The sequence below is a fragment of the Harmonia axyridis genome, chromosome 7 (genome assembly GCF_914767665.1).
Source record: "Harmonia axyridis chromosome 7, icHarAxyr1.1, whole genome shotgun sequence".
Lineage (NCBI taxonomy): Eukaryota > Metazoa > Arthropoda > Insecta > Coleoptera > Coccinellidae > Harmonia > Harmonia axyridis.
Genome location: NC_059507.1, coordinates 34,696,201 through 34,717,879, shown reverse-complemented (window position 1 = coordinate 34,717,879; position 21,679 = coordinate 34,696,201). Strand labels below are relative to the sequence as shown.

Genomic DNA, 21,679 nt, shown 5'->3' with positions numbered 1-21,679 from the left:
TGAACAGTAATGCCAACTTAAAGTTATATACTTCGAAAAAAAACACCGGTTATAACCAGTTTTTTACAATAAAGCCTCGAATTTCGGAAAAAACGACGGAAGCAAAGTTGTACGTCTAAGTTTAATAAATTCCATTAGAGGTGGTTGACGGTAAATTTAATAATTTTTTGTTCAAACAAATTAAAAAGTAAAAAATAAATGTTTCTTATATTTCATTAAAATCGACGAAACAGCCTCCTCGCTGGCCAATCAGGCCAGTCCGCCACTGACCACCCCGGCGAGAGCAGCCCCAAGAACGCATCACGAGTTGTCTGCGTCGAGGTGGCGACGCCAAACGGTACTCGTTGGAACTAATTAATTATCGAGTCGCAGTTAATTACTGGCGTAACGAAGCCCTCCCCCGACCCGCCGCCCCCCTCGAACTGACAACCCCTTTCGAGGGGGGGCATTGCCGCCCCCGTCGGCCCCCCATTGTTTGCTGTATAATTCAATTTTCCGCGAGTATGGATTTTCCCAAAACCGACCGGTTTTGGGCAAACAGATGAATTACGTGAGGTAGAGGGGTTGGTGGGAGAGAGGGGGAGGAGTGGTTGCCGCTCCGCAAATTGGGTCGGCGGTTGGCCCTCCTGTTCGTACCGCACTGGATAAAAAGTGGCGGGGTTGTATTTTTTTTTTCAAGGTAGGAAATTGAGGCGTTTTCTGTGGTGAAATATTAGTAATTAGTATTGAAGCTGATGATGTCACATAAGGAGCCCACGCTTAGAGTAAAAACCATAGATAGAGGGAGCATATTATGTAATTTTCACTAAGCAAATTTTGTCCTCAACATGAACTTTCAAATTACACATGAAGCGCGCGAAAATGAAAACATATCAGTGATACTATATTCCACTCAATTCGCAAGTTTCTCCACAAAGAAAGCACGTCTTATGTGCCATAGTAAATCAACGTTTCATATTAACTCAAAATAAGGGGTGTTTTTTTTAGAGCTATAGAACTTCAAATTGCAATAGAACAACGATGGATTATTCGATTGACATGAATTTTATTTATCCGCAAGATAATCTTGTGGCATTACATTTTAAATATGATTTCTGGCATATGACCACCACGGCTGGCTCGGATGTAGTCCAATCTGGACGACCAATTTTCGATGACTTTTTCCAACATTTGTGGCCGTATATCGGCAATAACACGGCGAATGTTCTCTTCCAAATGGTCAAGGGTTTGTGGCTTATCCGCATAGACCAATGACTTTACATAGCCCCACAGAAAGTAGTCTAGCGGTGTTAAATCACAAGATCTGGGAGGCCAATTCACAGGTCCAAAACGTGAAATTAGGCGATCACCAAACGTGTCTTTCAATAAATCGATTGTGGCACGAGCTGTGTAACATGTTGGGCCGTCTTGTTGGAACCACAGCTCCTGGACATCATGGTTGTTCAATTCAGGAATTAAAGAGTTAGTAATCATGGCTCTATAGCGATCACCATTGACTGTAACGTTCTGGCCATCATCGTTTTTGAAGAAGTACGGACCAATGATTCCACCAGCCCATAAAGCGCACCAAACAGTCAGTTTTTCTGCATGTAACGGTGTTTCGACATACAGTTGAGGATTAGCTTCACTCCAAATGCGGCAGTTTTGTTTGTTGACGTAGCCATTCAACCAGAAGTGCGCTTCATCGCTAAACAAAATAAAATGGGCGTAGTGCGCGATACGTATTCCGCACAGAACCATTATTTTCGAAATGGAAATGCACGATTTGCAAGCGTTGTTCAGGCGTGAGTCTATTCATGATGAATTGCCAAACTTGACAGCTGTTAAATCGGTCGTCATCTCGAACAGAAATGCCAACTTAAAGTTATATACCTCGAAAAAAACACCCGTTATATGTTTATAGCTTTCTATCTGCATTAACAGTATCTAGCACCCTCTCAATCAACATTTTAAGAGAAATGTTGAGCATTCTGTGAAAGACCCACATTTATAAAATCTTCCAATTTGCTAGGGAGTTTCCAATTTGACTGTCCAGGCTTCTACCTCACGAAAAAGAACAGAATAGGTATTCATAACATTAGGCATTCGATGTTGTAATTTCTTGTCTTGTAAGGTCGTGTCCAAGGATGCGTTACCAAAAACGAATATTTTGAATATTCTCTCGTGAATACTTTTTCCAGTTCAGGGCTTGAACTCTCAACCTCATGTTTAGAATTAACGGGGATTTAACCAGTAGACCAACCTGACCTGACCAACTTACCCCTATCCAGAGGAACAGTATCATAAAACATGAAATAGGTTTTTAACACTTTCATTTAAATTAGTTCTCCTGAATATACATGAATTAAATTATTCAATTAATTTTCATATACCCAAGATTCTGCAGCTGGTTTCCAATCAATCACTTCTTTTTCAGTGAACCACAAGTCGATTCCTTTTTTAGCTGATTCAACGGCATCTGATCCATGAATCATGTTCCTACCAGTTTGAATGCAAAGGTCTCCTCTTATAGTTTCGCTGACAAATCGGCGTAGTGCTTCCTTAGCAATTCTTCACTTGGCCACATAAATTTTAAAGCTACCAATTTGAATCCTTTTGCTTCGAATCTTTTTATGATTTTTCCTACGAGACCTCTCTGGACGCCATCAGGTTTGACCATAATGAAGGTTCTCTCACGTACCTCAGCCATAATTCTTGAAAACAATGATAAAAATGCTGAAATACTACCTATCATTCACAACGCGAAATAACTTCCTAGTATCTGGTAGACCGCAAGTTCTGATGCGTTTTCAATTACCACCATCCCGGTGGCGTCTCCAAAACCGCAGAACACGACGACAAACGTCCAAATCCCCCTTACCCCCTTCAACCCCGATTCGCGACATTGTGTACATCGGATGAAATTCCAAATTAAGAGGAGAGCCTTCTCCGTTATTTGTAATTCGTAATTATTCGTCTCAAGATGGCTTATCGCGCTTCCGTGGACTTAATGTCGGGGTTCCGTAGTAGTCTTGCGGTCTCCTGGCCGAAATATACGGCGGTAGGGACGCCGTTGGAATTCCGGCGTTTCTGCATCCGTTTCTAATTTCTAATCTTATTTAATGCATGCGAGGTGTTGTGCCTGCAAATTAAGGTGAGGAATTCGTTTTGGGGATTCTCGGCTTGGGAACAACATGACACGTGGAGATAAAGGCTTTTTCTATCTGCTAAACTGGGTTAATTCAAGAATGTGATGAATTATACAAGTGAATAAATCTAATGATTGGGATGCTGGATAACTGACAGTCTAGACTAGACCTAGACATCGATATAATATCAAGAATGGAGTATGCTAGAGCAGCATTTGAGCAAAGACTTCTAAGTAACGCATTCTTGTACATGAAACTACGTCAACGAATGGTGCAATACTTTATAAACCCTGTTCTTTTGGTGGAAGCCTGAACGGACAATTTGGCAACTGTCAGGCAAATTGAAGCAGTTGAAACATGGGTCTTACGGAAAATGGTTAAGGTTTCTTAGAAAGATAAAGTATCGAATGAGAAGGTGATCTTTTTCTTCTTCTCAAGTTATTGTCTCATTTCGAAGGTTGACAATCATCATGATTATCTTCATCTTATTTATTGTGGTTCTTAAAAGTTGTACCGAAGATAAGTTGGAACATTATCTTAGATTTCGGAGCCAAAAAATGCATCTGCGACTTACCTATGCTTCTTTTGCCAGAGAGGGTGATTAACAGTGTTAATGCAGATAAACAGGTATTAACACCTATTAAAAGGCGGAAAGGGGCCTTCTTCGAATCAATATTGAGGAATTATCAGTGTCAATGGCTCCAGTTGACCATAAAGGACGAAATAGAGAGAAAACAAGGACCAGAAAGGTCCTGGGTGAAGAATATAAGAGATTGGACAGGAATAAATGACCAAAGGTTGGTCCATACCGCAAAAGAGGAAGGAATATGCTTTTATTGTCGACAATCTCCACTAGAAGAGGCACTAAAAGAGGAGATAGATGTAAATTTGAGGTTCTAGTGGCTACATTTCGTCTAGAATATATCGAGTTTATGCAAGACAATATGGGTCTGTCTATAACTATCCGAAAACACTCAACCATTGAATACATTATTCACAATGTGGATTGTTCACATTTGGCGCGCAGCTCTATTCTATGCTATTTTCAACGATTTGTCAGTTGTTTTTAGAAATATGCTACTGATTGATAAACTTAAGAAGATTTTCGATTCATTGTAGACGCTATGTCAAATGATGCCACAATTATGGCGTGAGATAAGGCTCACCATTTCCTACTTATAACTACATTAGCTGGCCTTGAGAAAAAAAGGCCAATGATTCTTCCAGAACGCAACGTATACCAAACAGTGACAGGTTTTATATGCTTTCGGTGACTAAAATGCTGCTGCTTTAACTAATAACTAAGTATTTGAATTGGAAATTGGACTCACGACACAATGATGTTGTGAGCCAAATCCACCGACACTTCTTGTTATTATAGAAGTTCAAAGTTGACAAGAAATTGCTCATTCACACCAACACTGTTCAGTTAAAATAAATATGATAGATATTTAGAACCAAGAAATGCCAAACAAGTGTCTTGCATCCCTCCACAAAATATCGACGATGGCATGTACCTAGATCTCAAAGGGATGCTGACAACTTTATTTTCTCTGTTGCGGGAATTTATTGCAGACAGATGAAAATAATTGAAGACAACATGCAGAAGCTGAACCTTTTTGATTTGATGCTATTTTCTCAATGGCTGCTGAATTTTTGCTCTGGGTCTGTTTGCGTTTAGTGTGATAGTGGCAATTTATGCGTTATTCTTCCTTATTTCATTATTTTTCTTCTTCACTTGCAGAACAAATTTTCATTTTGAAGAAAAGTTGATTCGATCGGATGGAGTACTATTACAGAGTAATGAACATAGATAGAGTATAAGAAATTTTCACATGTCCCCAACATGGTTAGATTACGTTGTCGGATTATGATATATTTTCAAATCCACAATTTTACTATATCGTTAAGAATGTATATTATATTGAATGAAATATATTTATTTGACTGATTCCCTATTGAATATGCAAATTTGAATATTTGGAATCCGATATTTTTCCTAATTGTCGAATTTATAATATGCAGAATATTTATTATTTTCTGTATCTACCTGCTGAAATCCAAAGTTTGGCAACTTTTGCTTTCCTAGTGTCAAGGGTTGTTTCACGTCGTTTGGCACGCTTGAAGTCTGTTCTCTGAATTTCTCATATATTTAGGTATTTATCTCAATATATTTTGAGTTGATATGAAACGTTGATTCACTATGGGACATAAGAAGTGCTTTTTTCGTGGAGAAACACGCGAGAAACACGAAATGAAATATCGTATCACTGATAGGTTCTCATTTCCGCGCGCTTCATGTCAAAGTTGATAGTTCATGTTGGGGACGAAATTTGCTTACTGAAAATGACATATGCTTCCTCCATCTATGTTTATTACCATATGTCTTCAGCGTACTAAGCGTACTGGTTGAACCGTCCTTGAATTCAAGATAAAATGAAAATGTGGACAGCTAAAATGAAATATCAACGTTTTTTGACAACGTCAACATTTCCTTGTTGTTTTAACCCTTTACAACGCATACGTTACGCACCTGAGTCCCCGCCCTCGGGCGAACAAGCCTTCGGCTCTGATGTAGAAAGAACAACGGCGTAATTGGAATTTCAACATTTTCGTCTCTGCCGTATTTTTCGAAAGTTCCTCCACAGTCGTCGGACCGCGCAGTGCCATCACAATGGATAATTAATTAATATTGGACTCAATTAAATCGTTAGCGTGACTCTTTTCAGGGAAGGTATGAGGGTGAAACGGCAAAGCGTTCGCTACGCGCGCGCTGCTGATAATTAAAAAACTTTCCATTCGATTTTGAGAGCCGAGCCGCTCCGCTTCTTTTCTTTTCACCTCGAAAAGCATAATATGCGCTCCTATGAAGTCTTTCCATGTTTATAGTAGTCAAGTGAGCACACACACACGAGCCTGGTGATTTTTCGAAATAACGGGGATTTTCAACCCCGCGCACAAAGAGGACAAGTGTGAAAAAGGGGTGGGGCGCTCGCACAAGGTGATGGATAGAGAGGTGGCGAGAATAAATACCGCTTTCAATATTGTGCGACGCGTTTATTATTTGCGATAATAAAGTGAGGAAATCGTTCCAAAAAAAGTTCCACTATTATAATATAAGATTTTTTTAAGCGTGTATTTGCACAAAAATACGAACGACAGTCATTATTCACTTAGTTAATTATTGGAAATTGGTAAAAACATAACTACCGTTTAATTCTTCTTCTTCACATCTACCATTTAATTGCGATAGTGAATAATAAATTATAATACCACTAGAGCATAGACAATATTCGATTATACGCCGAGTCACGAGACGTAAAGGGTGTTTTTTTAGAGCTATAGAACTTTAAATTGCAATAAAACAACGATGGATTATTCGATTGACATGAATTTTATTTATCCGCAAGATAATCTTGTGCCATTACACCACGGCTGGCTCGGATGTAGTCCAATCTGGACGTACAATTTTCGATTACTTTTTTCCAACATTTGTGGCCGTATATCGGCAATAACACGGCGAATGTTGTCTTCCAAATGGTCAAGGGTTTGTGGCTTATCCGCATAGACCAATGACTTTACATAGCCCCACAGAAAGTAGTCTAGCGGTGTTAAATCACAAGATCTTGGAGGCCAATTCACAGGTCCAAAACGTGAAATTAGGCGGTCACCAAACGTGTCTTTCAATAAATCGATTGTGGCACGAGCTGTGTGACATGTTGCGCCTTCTTGTTGGAACCACAGCTCCTGGACATCATGGTTGTTCAATTCGAAATGAAAAAGTTAATAATCATGGCTCTATACCGATCACCATTGACTGTAACGTTCTGGCCATCATCGATTTTGAAGAAGTACGGACCAATGATTCCACCAGCCCATATAGCGCACCAAACAGTCAGTTTTTCTGGATGTAACGGTGTTTCGACATACACTTGAGGATTAGCTTGACTCCAAATGCGGAAGTTTTGTTTGTTGATGTAGCCATTCAACCAGAAGTGCGCTTCATCGCTAAACAAAATAAAATTGCACTATTTGCATGCGTTGTTCAGGCGTGAGTCTATTCATGATGAATTGCCAAACCAAACTGAGAATAAATCACTTGACAGCTGTTAAATCAGTTGCTATCTTGAACAGTAATGCCAACTTAAAGTTTTATACCTAAAAAAAACAACCGTTATTTATAATTATTGTATGCTTTGTTCCCAAAAAGTGTTGAAAGCATTATGGAATTATATGTTTTTATGACGTCCCTTTTGAAAACTATAGATATCCCGATCAAAAATATACTTTGTAAAATTGAAACACACACACAAAAGTTTTCAACGTCACATTTGCAAATTTCTCATTTTTTCTTCCCTGTCGAAGCTTCAGCTTTGTGAAAATCGTTTTGAATTCATACAATGAGAATCACTTGGACTATTTAAAATAGTTTCAGAATAAAAAAAAAAAAATTTCAAATAATTGCAGAATAACTAGAGGGAAATACAATAAACTTGAACGAAAGAAGTACCTTCGAAAAAATAAAAAAACTTCTAAACAATTTAAAATGAAAAAATATCTGCACAATGCAGAATGAAACACTTTCCGAACGTCTCATATTTAACCAGTGTCATCCTTTGTTGTCTAGCACGGTATATTAAAACGAATCGCTTAATAATCGCCCAATATTTATAGCCATTATCATTCATTTCTTCAAATTAATCATCAATTGGGGTGCCTTAACATGTTACAAATTGAGAAAATCGAGCTCTTTCGAAAGGGTCCAAACCGCCCAGACCATATGATATTAAGCCAAATCTCATCATTTCTAGATCCTGCGAAGGGGTGGAGTTCCATTGTGGCACTCACCCCCCTTTCTCCCATCATCACACCACTCTCTATTGTGTTTCCCGTTCGGTGTTCATTATTGATTTCCAGTTATTTCGAACCAACTATTTAGCAATGCCACGGACGGGTTTCGACAGAAACTGGCGGTAGATGCGGCATCAGGGCTCATATGAAGTTTTGTTCGACAATTTTGGATTCGAGTATATTAGTGAGGTTAGAATCGTTGTCCTTATTAGGCAGTCCAGATCACATGACTTTTTCAGTGTCGGTTGGCACCAACACGAAATATATTTCTTAGAGATAGTAATAATAATAAATTAAGTTAAATAGGCCTTGTCACCAGTACTTGTACTGTATTAGAGGTCAAGAATAAAGAAGTAAATAAATAAATAATAATAAACGCTTTATTGGAAGGATGCATCAGATCTGTCAAAGTTTGTCTTAGAGCTAGTACAAATCTTTTTATATTTCAGATCGAATGTACAAGGTAATTTAAAGAAATTTTTCAGGAGTGGAAATAATTCATATCGTTCATATAACAGGTCTTCTTGGTGATATGTATTGTGCAATGTCTTAAATTTCTGAACAATGAAATATCATCTTAACTACCTGAATATAACGGGTGTTTTTTTTTTGAGGTATATAACTTTAAATTGGCATTACTATTCAAGATGACGACCGAATTAACAGCTGTCAAGTGATTTATTTTCAGTTTGGTTTGGCAATTCACCATGAATGGACTCACGCCTGAACAACGCTCGCAAATAGTGCAATTTTATTTCGAAAATAATGGTTCTGTGCGGAATACGTATCGCGCACCACGTCCATTTTATTTTGTTTAGCGATGAAGCGCACTTCTGGTTGAATGGCTAAGTCAACAAACAAAACTGCCGCATTTGGAGTGAAGCTAATCCTCAAGTTAATGAGCTGGTGGAATCATTGGTCTATACTTCTTCAAAAACGATGATGGCCAGAACGTTACAGTCAATGATGATCGGTTTAGAGCCATGATTACTAACTTTTTCATTCCTGAATTGAACAACCATGATGTCCAGGAGCTGTGGTTCCAACAAGACGGCGCAACATGTCACACAGCTCGTGCCACAATCGATTTATTGAAAGACACGTTTGGTGACCGCCTAATATCACGTTTTGGACCTGTGAATTGTCCTCCAAGATCTTGTGATTTAACACCACTAGACTACTTTCTGTGGGGCTATGTAAAGTCATTGGTCTATGCGGATAAGCCACAAACCCTTGACCATTTGGAAGACAACATTCGCCGTGTTATTGCGGATATACGGCCACAAATGTTGGAAAAAGTCATCGAAAATTTTTTTATTGAAAGATTCCTGTGTTAAATCTTCATAACTGAGTATTTATCAAATCAAACAATTTCTAACAAACTAACTGTAATGTAAATGTAACTGTATCCTTCAAATGGAAGATTTTTATAACCTATATCGATTTCCGTATGATGACAACGTTTCAAATTCAACTTCGGCAACGACGATTCCACTCTAACATTCCCAAAAAAAAACCAAATACAAACGATCGAAGAAAAACATTCGAAGAACGCCTCTTATTAAGCCAGGAATTAAGACGTGTGAAAAGCTCAATACACACAGAGCGATCAAGCATTGAGGGGTAAGGGGATCACTTCCTGGTGCGACTACACAATGGCATTTAATTTCTTTGCTCTCGCGTCTCAATGAGAGGTGTTCAAGGTTCACCACCTATATTTACCTGAAGTGACGTTCCTGTCGCCTACAGGGTGGCCCATAAATGCTAGCACAAACGTGGTGTGAATTTTTAAAACTAAAATGTATTGTCGTCAAGAGTTTTTTTTAATTACATTACATAACAGGAAATTCCTAAATATAAAAGGTGTTTTTTTAGAGCTACAGAACTTTAAATTGCAATAAAACAACGAAGGATTATTCGATTGACATGAATTTTATTTATCCGCAAGATAATCTTGTGGCATTACATTTTAAATATGATTTCTGGCATATGACCACCACGGCTGGCTCGGATGTAGTCCAATCTGGATGTCCAATTTTCGATGTCTTTTTTCAATATTTGTGACCGTATATCGGCAATAATACGGCGATTGTTGTCTTCCAAATGGTCAAGGGTTTGTGGCTTATCCGCATAGACCAATGACTTTACATAGCCCCACAGAAAGTAGTCTAGCGGTGTTAAATCACAAGATCTTGGAGGCCAATTCACAGGTCCAAAACGTGAAATTAGGCGGTCACCAAACGTGTATTTCGATAAATCGATTGTGGCACGAGCTGTGTGACATGTTGCGCCGTCTTGTTGGAACCACAGCTCCTGGACATCATGGTTGTTCAATTCAGGGATGAAAAAGTTAGTAATCATGGCTCTATACCGATCACCATTGACTGTAACGTTCTGGCCATCATCGTTTTTGAAGAAGTACGGACCAATGATTCCACCAGCCCATAAAGCGCACCAAGCAGTCAGTTTTTCCGGATGTAACGGTGTTTCGATATACAATTGAGGATTAGCTTCACTCCAAATGCGGCAGTTTTGTTTGTTGACGTAGCCATTCAACCAGAAGTGCGCTTCGTCGCTAAACAAAATGAAATGGACGTAGTGCGCGATACGTATTCCGCACAGAACCATTATTTTGCTTTCGTTAAAGATCGCCTGTGATTGTTCCAGTCTCATAATACACTACGCCGAGCTGGTCCCACCAAATGCTGATCATGACCTTAAAACCATGAATATTCAGTTTGGCTGTCGTAGTGGAAGCATGACCGGGATATCCCCATGATTTCCTGCGCTTGAGATCATCGTAATGAACACATTTTTCGTATCCAGTCACAATGCGATGCAGAAATCCCTTCCGTCTTCGCATTGGAAGCAGGTTTTCAAATGGCTTGTTGCGTCACTCCCAATGGTCCTGACAATTCTTGTTGCGTTTGGCACGAGTATTGATCAAGTAATGCCTCTAATTCTGCATCTTCGAAGACCTTCTCTCTTCCACCGCCATGCTGGTCTTCCACATCACAATCAACGTTCTTGAAGCGTTGAAACCACTCTCGGCACGTTCTTTCAAAAATAGCGGCCTCACCATAGGTATTTGAGAGCAGCCTCAGCCGCAGATTTCTTCATTTTAAAGCAGAAAATTAAAACTACCCGCAAATGAAGAGAATTTGGCTCGTAAGCTGACATGTTCAATCGAGAATAACTTTATGATGCAGACACATATCGACTAATATTACGATGGCGTTATGTTAACAAATACCTAAGCTTATTGTATGCCATCTACGTTCTATTTATCTCGACTACCACCTGCCGCTACAGCCATCTATTGCAAAACGGCGGAAGCAAAGTTGTACACCTAAATGTTTCAAATGAAGACTTTGGATGGCTGTAATTCGAAGAGGAATCATTTTCGGATATATGTTTATGAGAACATTTTGCTTATTTTTTGATGAGTACTATGACCTCCTAAAATTCTGCCCCACAATTAGGAAACACCATGAATAGTAATTATTTTTACAAGTTGCACCCTGTAACTATTGAACCCTTGGTGGTGTTTTGACATTAATGAACTCAACATGGATTTGAGGATGTTTGAGAGTAAAATTACAGACATCATGATCGGTTGACCCACAATTGTCCTATGTTTAATCTAGGCGAAGTAGTAATCTAGAAGTGTCGAAAAATATTGCACCATTGTCTCAAGATTTTAATTTCGGCTGACGAAAATCGTAGCTGCAACCCAATTCCCCTTTCAGGGCTTATCTCGACGTCAAGAGAGCATTATTCCAATCTCTTCACGTCATCTCCTCAGTGCGCCAAGTCTCCGAGATGCAGAATCCGCTTAGAGGTTACAAATTATACGGTCCCCGTGCTCCGGAATCCCCGTAATCCATACGGATTATTTCGCTTATTGCCCCCGGTCTGTTTCTCGATTGGATATTTTTGATTTTGTCATGTTGAGACTGTTCTACGTTTCTGATTGTTTAATCATATTACTTCAGTATTTATTAATTTTTTTTGTTTCAATAGTCATTTTATATTACTTTCAAGTGTCAGATTGAAATAATTTTGCATAACGTGAATGTTAATCTCTATACAGGGTGTCCCAAGTTCGAGTGTCAATTAGTCATTTCTGGAGAGCTGGGCCGATTGGATTTTGGAAATTGGGATCATGATATTAGTCGATATTCTCTATTAAGCTCAAATCTTGCTGCGACCTTCGGCATTAAAGTAACGGGTGTTTTTTTTTCAAGGTATATAACTTTACGTTGGCATCACTGTTCAAGATGGCGACCGATTTAACAGCTGTCAAGTGATTTATTCTCAGTTTGGTTTGGCAATTCATCAAGAATAGACTCACGCCTGAACAACGCTTGCAAATAGTGCAATTTTATTTCGAAAATAATGGTTGTGTGCGGAATACTTATCGCGCACTACGTCCATTTTATTTTGTTTAGCGATGAAGCGCACTTCTGGTTGAATGGCTACGTCAACAAACGAAACTGCCGCATTTGGAGTGAAGCTAATCCTCAAGTGTATGTCGAAACACTGTTACATCCAGAAAAACTGACTGTTTGGTGCGCTTTATGGGCTGGTGGAATCATTGGTCCGTACTTCTTCAAAAACGATGATGGCCAGAACGTTACAGTAAATGGTGATCGGTATAGAGCCACGATTACTAACTTTCTCATTCCTGAATTGAACAACCATGATGTCCAGGAGCTGTGGTTCCAACAAGACGGCGCGACATGTCACACAGCTCGTGCCACAATCGATTCATTGAAAGACACGTTTGGTAACCGCCTAATTTCACGTTTTGGACCTGTGAATTGGCCTCCAAGATCTTGTGATTTAACACCGCTTGACTACTTTCTGTGGGGCTATGTAAAGTCATTGGTCTATGCGGATAATCCACAAACCCTTGACCATTTGGAAGACAACATTCGCCGTGTTATTGCCGATATACAGCCACAAATGTTGGAAAAAGTCATCGAAAATTGGACGTCCATATTGGACTACATCCGAGCCAGCCGTGGCGGTCATATGCCAGAAATCATATTTGAAATGTAATGCCACAAGATTATCTCGCGGATAAATAAAATTCATGTCAATCGAATAATCCATCGTTGTTTTATTGCAATTTAAAGTTCTATAGCTCTAAAAAAAACGCCCTTTAGTAGGTTTCACTACTCATCTACACCAAATAGGTAGCAAGACTGAGAAGAAGAAGGCAAAAAAGTATTTAGCACACAAAGTGTGCGTAGTACCTCTTTCGTGAAAATTATTCTATGCCCAAAACCTCATTATCTGTGGCATATTACGGCATAAGGGCGTACCAACCGACATTTCGACATCATCAAATCAATTTTTCAACGAGAAAAAACCTAATATTCAATTTGATTGATTAAATTAGAATTAATATTCAAATTGATTGTTCACGACACTCATATCCCCCCGTTCCCCCTCAAATATCCACCTCAAACTCGAGCAATTAACGCCTCAAACCGCACAAAGAACGCCCATAGCATTATCGATACTCAGGTGTTGCAACACCGCAGCAACTGCTACCGGTTCATTCAAATGACCACCCGTGCCCCCCCCCCCTCCTGCCCGCCAACCGATAAAAAGCACACAATCATCGTGTAATTATAATTAAAATCATTGGTCGATCAAAACGCAAGATAACGCCAACAAATTAATTATCCACTTAGCGTTTCCTGTTTATTTTAGCGGCGATCAAAAATTAAGCGGAACCTTTAACACGCGCGCCCATGTGCTCAATTTTCTTGCGGGAAAAAATATCGCTCAGTCACCGTTGGCTTACCTGGTCGTTAATTTGGACACACGGAGGGGCGTTAGGAACGAGATTACCCTGTATATTTCCGATCGAATCGTTAAATTGGCGCAGTTTCGAGGGTTTCACAGTTATGAGATTAATATGGAAGGATGTTGTTAGTCTTTAAATTGGTGACTGATGTGTAGATGACGATGTTGTTTCTCCGCGATTATACTAATGATTTATTTAATAACTGTTATACAACTTTATTATATTTTTTATTTATTCATTCATTCATTCCAGTCTCCCAAACAGCAAAATCTGCAGGTATCAGAGACTAAGTTTACATAATAGTTTCTATCTATACGACGATAATTCAATTTCAACGAAAAATAAAACAACAATACACTATTGGAGTTTAAGGGACTCTTTGAGGTCAGGGTACATTTCCTTGATATTTCTGTTAGAAACTATTTCAGACTGGAACAAAATGGAAGGCATCGACAATCTGATAAATTAGAGAATTCTGATATACACATGTTCTCGCAAACTTTTCTCTTAAATAATTTTTGTTCCTAATATTGTAGTTATGTTTTTCGCTAACTATGCGTATAATCAGGCATGATCTGTTTTAACAAAAAAAAAACAATAAGGAAAGCACTGACGTGAAGGCACGAGCTGGGAGACCACATAGCGCAAATTTCGATGTTTTAGCATAACAACTTTAAAATTAGAGGAGATAGACAAAATCTGATACCCCATTCTCGTTATCTATTCCTGAGGAACTAACAAGAGTAGTATTCATTTTTTGTTGCCCTTTTTTTTCGAGTTATAAGCGAAAATTGAAAATATCGGCAATATCGAAAAAATGTATATCTCTGTTAATACTAATGATAGAGCTCTGAAGTTGAAACATTATACAGGAACTTTTTTTACGTATAATCCAGTGGCGAGATAGTCTTTAGCAGGATTTTCAATTACGAAGATATGACCTAAAGTTATGTTTTTTCAATTGGGAACACTAGATTGCTGTCTTTTTTGAAAGCTTAATTTGTACTCATTTCAAAAATGTAAAACATCATATGGTTTATATCAATATAAATTATCGAAAATAGTCAAAAACCATTTCTCATCTAAGGGTATCAATATCTGCGACAGTTTCGTGGTCACGGGTAATTCTTCCTCAATTTTCTATGAGTTTGGTGACGCCATCTACATACAATTTTGGACCTTGCTTGAAATTGCCATTTCTCATCTAAATACAAAATTTTAATCTGATCGAATTTGAAGTTTTCAAATAAATAGGAAAACAATCTTGGATATCTCTTGAAGGATAACAGGATGAGATTTTTCTCAAATTTGATCTCAAAACCTTCTTCAAAATATATTGATTGCTAGTTGAGAAGATTAATTCGATATAGCAACTAATTTCTTCAGAAGAATTCTGCGTATCTCTAACTTTATATAATTAATAATAATAGTAATGACAATGAAGGTCTTTATTCTGAAAGGAGAAGTTCACCCTGAGGTGTTTTACCACTTAACCCTTGTTACAAAATGACATAAAAACATAACCAGAGGCAATGAAAAGAAAGATTTCTTTAAATTAATTTACATCCCTGACTTGGATCAGGAAACAACTATCTTCCAGAGATGCTCTAATATCATGAAATATCTAGCTATCAAATAACTCTTGTCAGGACATAACAATAATGAAGGCAATTAACAAGCCAAAGAATTTGTACAAATGGCATAGAGGATGGAACTAGCTAGAGCTGACCCAATCTGTTCCTGCAGCTGCAGCTTCCATCAGCTGACCTTCAAGTTATTGTGGTACTGTAGATATGCTGAACGCACACTACCCAAATATCTCTAACTGGCCAGCCTAAAGACCACACTTCTGATGAGCAACCCAGTTCCAAATCCTATCGAAGTAATAGCCAAAGCTATTATTTCCAGATTTGCTAATGTGGTAGACGATTCCTTGGGAATCGTTCAGCAGGGTATAGGACTGCGGAAGCAAAGTTGTACGCTTATGTACATCGGTAATTTTTCTGCAGATATATCGATAATAGTTTTTGCAGAGGTCAGCATTTTAATTCTCTAAAATAGAGGCAACAAACATGAAAAATTTTCCGAAATTAAGTTTTAAAAGAGTTAGCGAAAACAATGATAATAAAGAACGACAACCAAAATCCACATTTTCAAACATGAATCCACATTTCCAAACAACAACACAACCCCAAGTTCAGCCTCCTTCACCGAACCGTCCAGATACTCCGATTGGTCGTCTCCTATCCGAATCCAACAGAATTAACCGGCTGTGCAAAGTCTCCAGACCTGAGCGGATCTGACTCGGCGTTGGAAATTGATGCACCAGAGCCTATACCCGGCTCCCAGGCCAGCCAAGCTACCGCTTTCACGAACTAATTATACGGGCCACATCAAATTACCAATTAGTATTGATGTTCACCAGCCGCCATAATGAACTATTGATCCTTCTGACGGCGGCTGGTGTCTTCTTCTGCTAGCTCGTGCCGTGGATATCGTGTTCGAGGTGGTTCTAAAGTTTAAAGTTGGGTTATAATGGTTTAGGTTAGTTGTTTTCGATATTCACACTGAAGGTATACTGCAGATTTGATGGTTCATTTACAAGTTACGGTTTTAGATTGGTCGAATATATTGATCGTATAAAATGAATGCATGTAACGACATTTTGGCGTCCGGTGGTTTTCTCGAAAAGTATGAGAGATATTTGGGTGAAATTTGGTACAATAATCCTAAGCTTTGCTACAATGATTTTCCAACTCCTATACTTGCTTAAAGTTATACTAAAGAAAGGAAATTATCCAGAAATTTTGAGTGGGTACTGTTATCTTTCATTTAGACCGTTGGTATGCAAAATTTCTGTCTATCTTCTCGTTTTTATATGTATTTATAAGTATTTCATCCAGTGATATCAAATACTTGTAACAGTAGAAAGATTCTTAATATTCCTAGTCATAATAGTTGTGTTATTTCCAATTTTGAGTTTAAACTTGTGTATATGTATATTGTGCTATGTGTAATAAGAACTAGGCATTGCGTAGAATTTGTAGTGAGACTCAAAGAGTTTTTCAATATTGTGTCTCAAATGAGCGTATTAGATGTTACATACAATATAGGTACGATAGCAGGGAAATTCAAATTCGATCAATGATTCAATCAATGAATCCAAAATTAGAATTTATGGAAACAGGAGGATAGGTAGCCTGTATCCTTAGCTTATTTCAATCATATCTTCGAGAATTAAACAAATTCGGATTCGATAATATTATCGTTCAATGCAGATACAATATCTCAAAAAGTTGTCATACTTCACAAATTTCTGATTTTTGTAACTAAGATGTTGGTTATTTTTTCTAATCAACTTCCAGTTTTTATTCTCAATCTGAATAGAAAGTTATTTTAGTTAAATTAAGGAATATATTAAAACAATAGCCTACAGATATCTATAGAAAATTAAAACAGATATCAAAAAATATTTTGCATTGAAACGAATATCTACAAGAGTAAAATATCCAAAATACCTATGTAGTTTGAAACGATGACTTGTGGATATGTTCTGATCGTTGTTTTCTATCTTGTCAAAAAATGTAGCCAACGTATTTGTCGGATTATCACACTTTCTTCTTTATGTATATAAAATTATCATCACTATATTGAAGCAGTAGGTACCTACTTTGTGGATTCAGTAAATTATTTTTGTATAATGAAAAATGTAAATTATAAAAATTGAATGAGACAGCATCAACCTAAAGATAAAATTTAACAAATTGTTGTCTCAATTATAAATGTTTATTTGTATCCCACAGAAAAGAATAAGAGAGAAAATCTATGATTACATATTGTTATTGCTTCCTCTGTAAATCCGTACTAGAGAAACAGTTCCTTTCAGTTGGCCTACGATTCATTACAATTTTTGTGAAATAAAGATTCAAGTTTCAAATTGGTGAATTCGGTGAGTTTCTTGAACTAAAAGACACTGATGAGGAAAAATTATTTTAAAAATACAGAAAATCGTCTATTTTTATGTAAATTTAGTGATTCAATTAGTTAACCGCTAACTCAATTTGTACAGTTTTGGATATTTTGATTTCTCCTTTGGTTGGGTTTCAATATTTCGTAAATTTGGATTTGTACTTCAAGATGAAAAAGTATATATCGAAAAGATATACCTATCATATTGTGAAGGTTTTGGCGCAATGTTCTCATAATTTTGATTATACCTAATGTACCTAAAATGTTTTATTTTCAGAAAATACAATGGGACATAATTAAACACATGTTTCTAGTAACTATTTTAGTTAATGTTGGTAGCTCATTTTATAACAACTGAAGACAATAAAAGTATTGTAAGTAAAATAATCATTGATATCTTTTATATATAAACTGTTGAGACTAGTAAATTGTACGACAATATTAGTGAATTGAATTAGGTAATATAAAAAGAAACACATGAATACACCAACAGACGTGAAAGAAAATGCTCAGGTTTTCAAAACTTCGACAGATTTGAAGTAGGTTTTATATGAAATATTTACCTTTCTACTAGGCTAACTGAATAGGAGACTCAATAAGAAGTTAATAAAAAAATTAATTTTTAGTTTTATCATCTGAATAATAAGGAATTTATCAAGCGGGTAATCAAAAAGGCGCTTAATTTAGAAAAATTAGATTATTTCAACACTCAAACCCCATTCACACCAAACTCCAACTTTCCACACACAAAAACGAGAAGAAATCTCTCTCTTTCTCGAATGGAAAACTAAATTAAACCATTCAGGGCACAGCATCACCGCCGACAGAATTTCGGATGATATCAATCCAGCCACTTTACCATACACACACACACACACATACACACACATTCAAGAGCCTAAGAAGATAGACACGAGTACATCTCGTACGTTATGTAAGAATATTCAGGCTTGAATATGACCCGGCTCAGCCTCGACGGGCCTTATTTCTTTTCATTCCATTCAGCGAGAAATCGCTCCTCTACACCCGCCGGAACTTGGATTACGTTTCCTTTCAATGGACCTGACGACGACGGTCTGCAGACGCGCTAAAAGTCCTCCCTTTATTTTGGTCAACAATCCGGCCAGATCTGAATTCCGCAGATCGGTTCGCGAAATCGAGGGTATCGAGAACGGTTGGGGTTTTTTAGCGATGGAAAACGATTGTCTCAACGTTCGTAATGCTCAATAGAGTTTTCTATACAATGCCATCATTTTGCCGTTGATTTAAATACATTTATTTTCATCTAATTCTTGAAAATTGAATTAGGCGTTTTTATAAAAGTGGTATTTTTGCTACATATGAGTTTATGGAATACCAATCCACTCACACTAGAAGCAATATGATTAACATTTTACTGACTAGGCATACGTCGGTAAAATGAATTACCAATACCCAGCAATCACTAAACAAGACCTCCTCTTTGACAACTTCAGCATCGTAACTGATTGTGTAGGCTTGAATCTATATTCTAAGTAGGTACCTACAAAGTCGTTAACTAATCCAATATTTCATAACTATTTCTTGAACCTATTTCATTACCTAGATATCCTAAGTATTTTCGGTTAATTTTCTTCGATGTCTTCTATCGAATAAAAACTGTTCTCTTGAAAATTTTTGATGGGTTTTGTTCAGTTTTAGGCAAAAATCATGAGTTTTTTCATTTGCCATGTGATACTGCTTCATTGTTTATTTGTTTGGTACATTCTTAAATTCGAGAAACACAGTTGAGATGAATTACAAAAAATGAGCACTAAATGACAGTTAGCATAGAAAACGCCTTCAAATGGTACTTTTTTGATACCGACTCAACAGGAGAAACATTAGAGTTTATTCTAAATAATATTATATAGAGCCTGATTAGTTTAACGTACCAGTGTTTCACATAAATTCATAAAAATTAAAATTATAGTGTTATATGAAGCACCATAAGGCATTTATTTTCTTCCCAAATATTCATTATTTCTTAATCCAACTCATACCTACCTAAATAACTAGACTAGATACACTTAGAATCTTTTTAGATTTAGTTATACTGGCTGATATTAGTGATATTTTATAATTGTTTCATAAATATATACCCAATAGCCTATGTTCTTCGAACTCAGTTTTATTTACACTAATGTCTTTCAAATTTTGTCGCTTGTTTTCCTGTCTTGAAAATGATCATGTCGGAGTGTAAAACTAGCAACATCTATAGTAACTTTTTCTAATTTCATTCGATATCTATATACCTACTGCACTAAACCAAAATTGATCAAATTAAATAACATTTCAACTAGGTATGTGTTTTCGAATTATCTTCTTTCTGCTTTTCATATTGATATAGGTATTATATTGTCAATAAGAGAATTCAGATTTTTTACTGATTACATCTCCACGTAGATAATCAGTTTCCAAGGAAATTAGATACAAATCTGCAGGCAAAACATTTTCCTTATAGGTAGGTATTTGATATTTGAATTTCGAACCAATTGATGGAAACGTAAAATAGAAGAATAATAATAAAGAGGAAGATAATAATGCACAGAAGATTCTAAAACGGCCTAATAAGTATATACTTTGAAAAGTAGCAAATCATCTGAAAGTTTTGGAATAGGTATTTGCAATGTATTCAACCGTTTTCTTTACGTTTATCATAAGGGACTTGATTTGAAGGATAACTCTTCTCTATTCTAAGCCTTAATCCTTTACAATTTAACTCAAGGTAGGTAATGGCCATAATTAAAAACCTAATGTTTCCAACCATTTTCTTTAGGTTTGTTATAGGGTACTTGAAATTTGAACGGAAACTCTATACCTATCTATTCTCAGCTATAATTCTTTACAATTTCTCTCAAGGTAATTTCCATAATCAAAGAACCAAACAAAATGAGCACTCTTTGTGACTCCTATCAACTCTTAACAAAGCATTTAAGTCAAACGCCGCATACACGTCATCAAAAACAGTCAAAATTCAACCGTCTAAACGCCGCTTCGATTCTTCGGCAACTTCCCCATCGACCATCGACTCCAAAAACCTCCTAACCCACACAAAACCCCAAAAAACCATCGTCCACTTACCAGCAGGATTGTTCTGATGCCCCGCCAGGCCCAAAACGGCCGCAGGATTGTGTCCGCCGGCACCGGCGTTCATACCGGCCGCTGCCGCGATGTTGTGCGGCAGAAACGCTGCGGCGACCGCAGCGTGGGCGTTGAAGTAGGCCATTCGACTCGCCGCCATCGTCATGTGGTGGTGGTTGAAGCCGTGGTCCGTCGGGAAGCAAGTAGGCCCTTGCATGTGTCGCTGGGGGTACATGTTCGGCGTGATCGCCGACACTGCCGCCGTCGGCGACCTGTGGTGGCTGTCGGACAGCCCCAACAGCTCCTGTATGGCGAAAGGCGACCGTTGCGGCATCGTTTGCGACGGCTTGTTGATTATACTGGGCGCTGTCACGTGGATCGTGTCTAAATTCTCATTGTTCATGTTTCGACGCCACTCGGAAAATTATCCAAAAACAAAAAAAAAACCGGTAAAACTCAATCACTCATTATCACCAACACACGTCGGGCAAATCGTCAAACAAGTCCGGGGAGAAATCGTGTCGTCGGTGGTAGGCCGTTCGGATGTTGCCTTGGACCGTGGAGGAGACAGACTGACGACTCCAATTTCCCAAACTCGCACTACGGCCTCACTTGGCAAGATACTCCCTAATATTCCACGATGAAAAGGCTCCCTCGAAGGAGGCGTGCCCGGGTACCGTCCAATAAACTAACCCAAAGTCGATTTCCGGCCCGTGCGCGATTCTCGACCCTACCGCCATTTTGATAGGGGCCGGTTTCGCCGGTTTCCCGCCGTTCGGTGGGTGGGGACTCGAAGCCCGATTGTCTA

At 37.9% G+C, this 21,679-nt stretch overlaps 1 protein-coding gene and 1 pseudogene across 1 annotated transcript in view; both read right to left on the bottom strand.

Annotated features, from left to right (window-relative positions):
* The window catches only part of LOC123684830 (visual system homeobox 2-like), a 133,527-nt gene extending 112,088 nt beyond the window's left edge, over positions 1-21,439 (bottom strand). The window contains 3 exon segments of the mRNA XM_045624302.1: positions 11,516-11,542; positions 14,495-14,499; positions 20,868-21,439. Coding sequence (XP_045480258.1) covers positions 11,516-11,542; positions 14,495-14,499; positions 20,868-21,274 — 439 coding nt within the window. The 5' untranslated portion in view covers positions 21,275-21,439.
* Positions 2,336-2,734, bottom strand: LOC123684829 (annotated as a pseudogene).
* Positions 21,440-21,679: the final 240 nt, after the last annotated feature.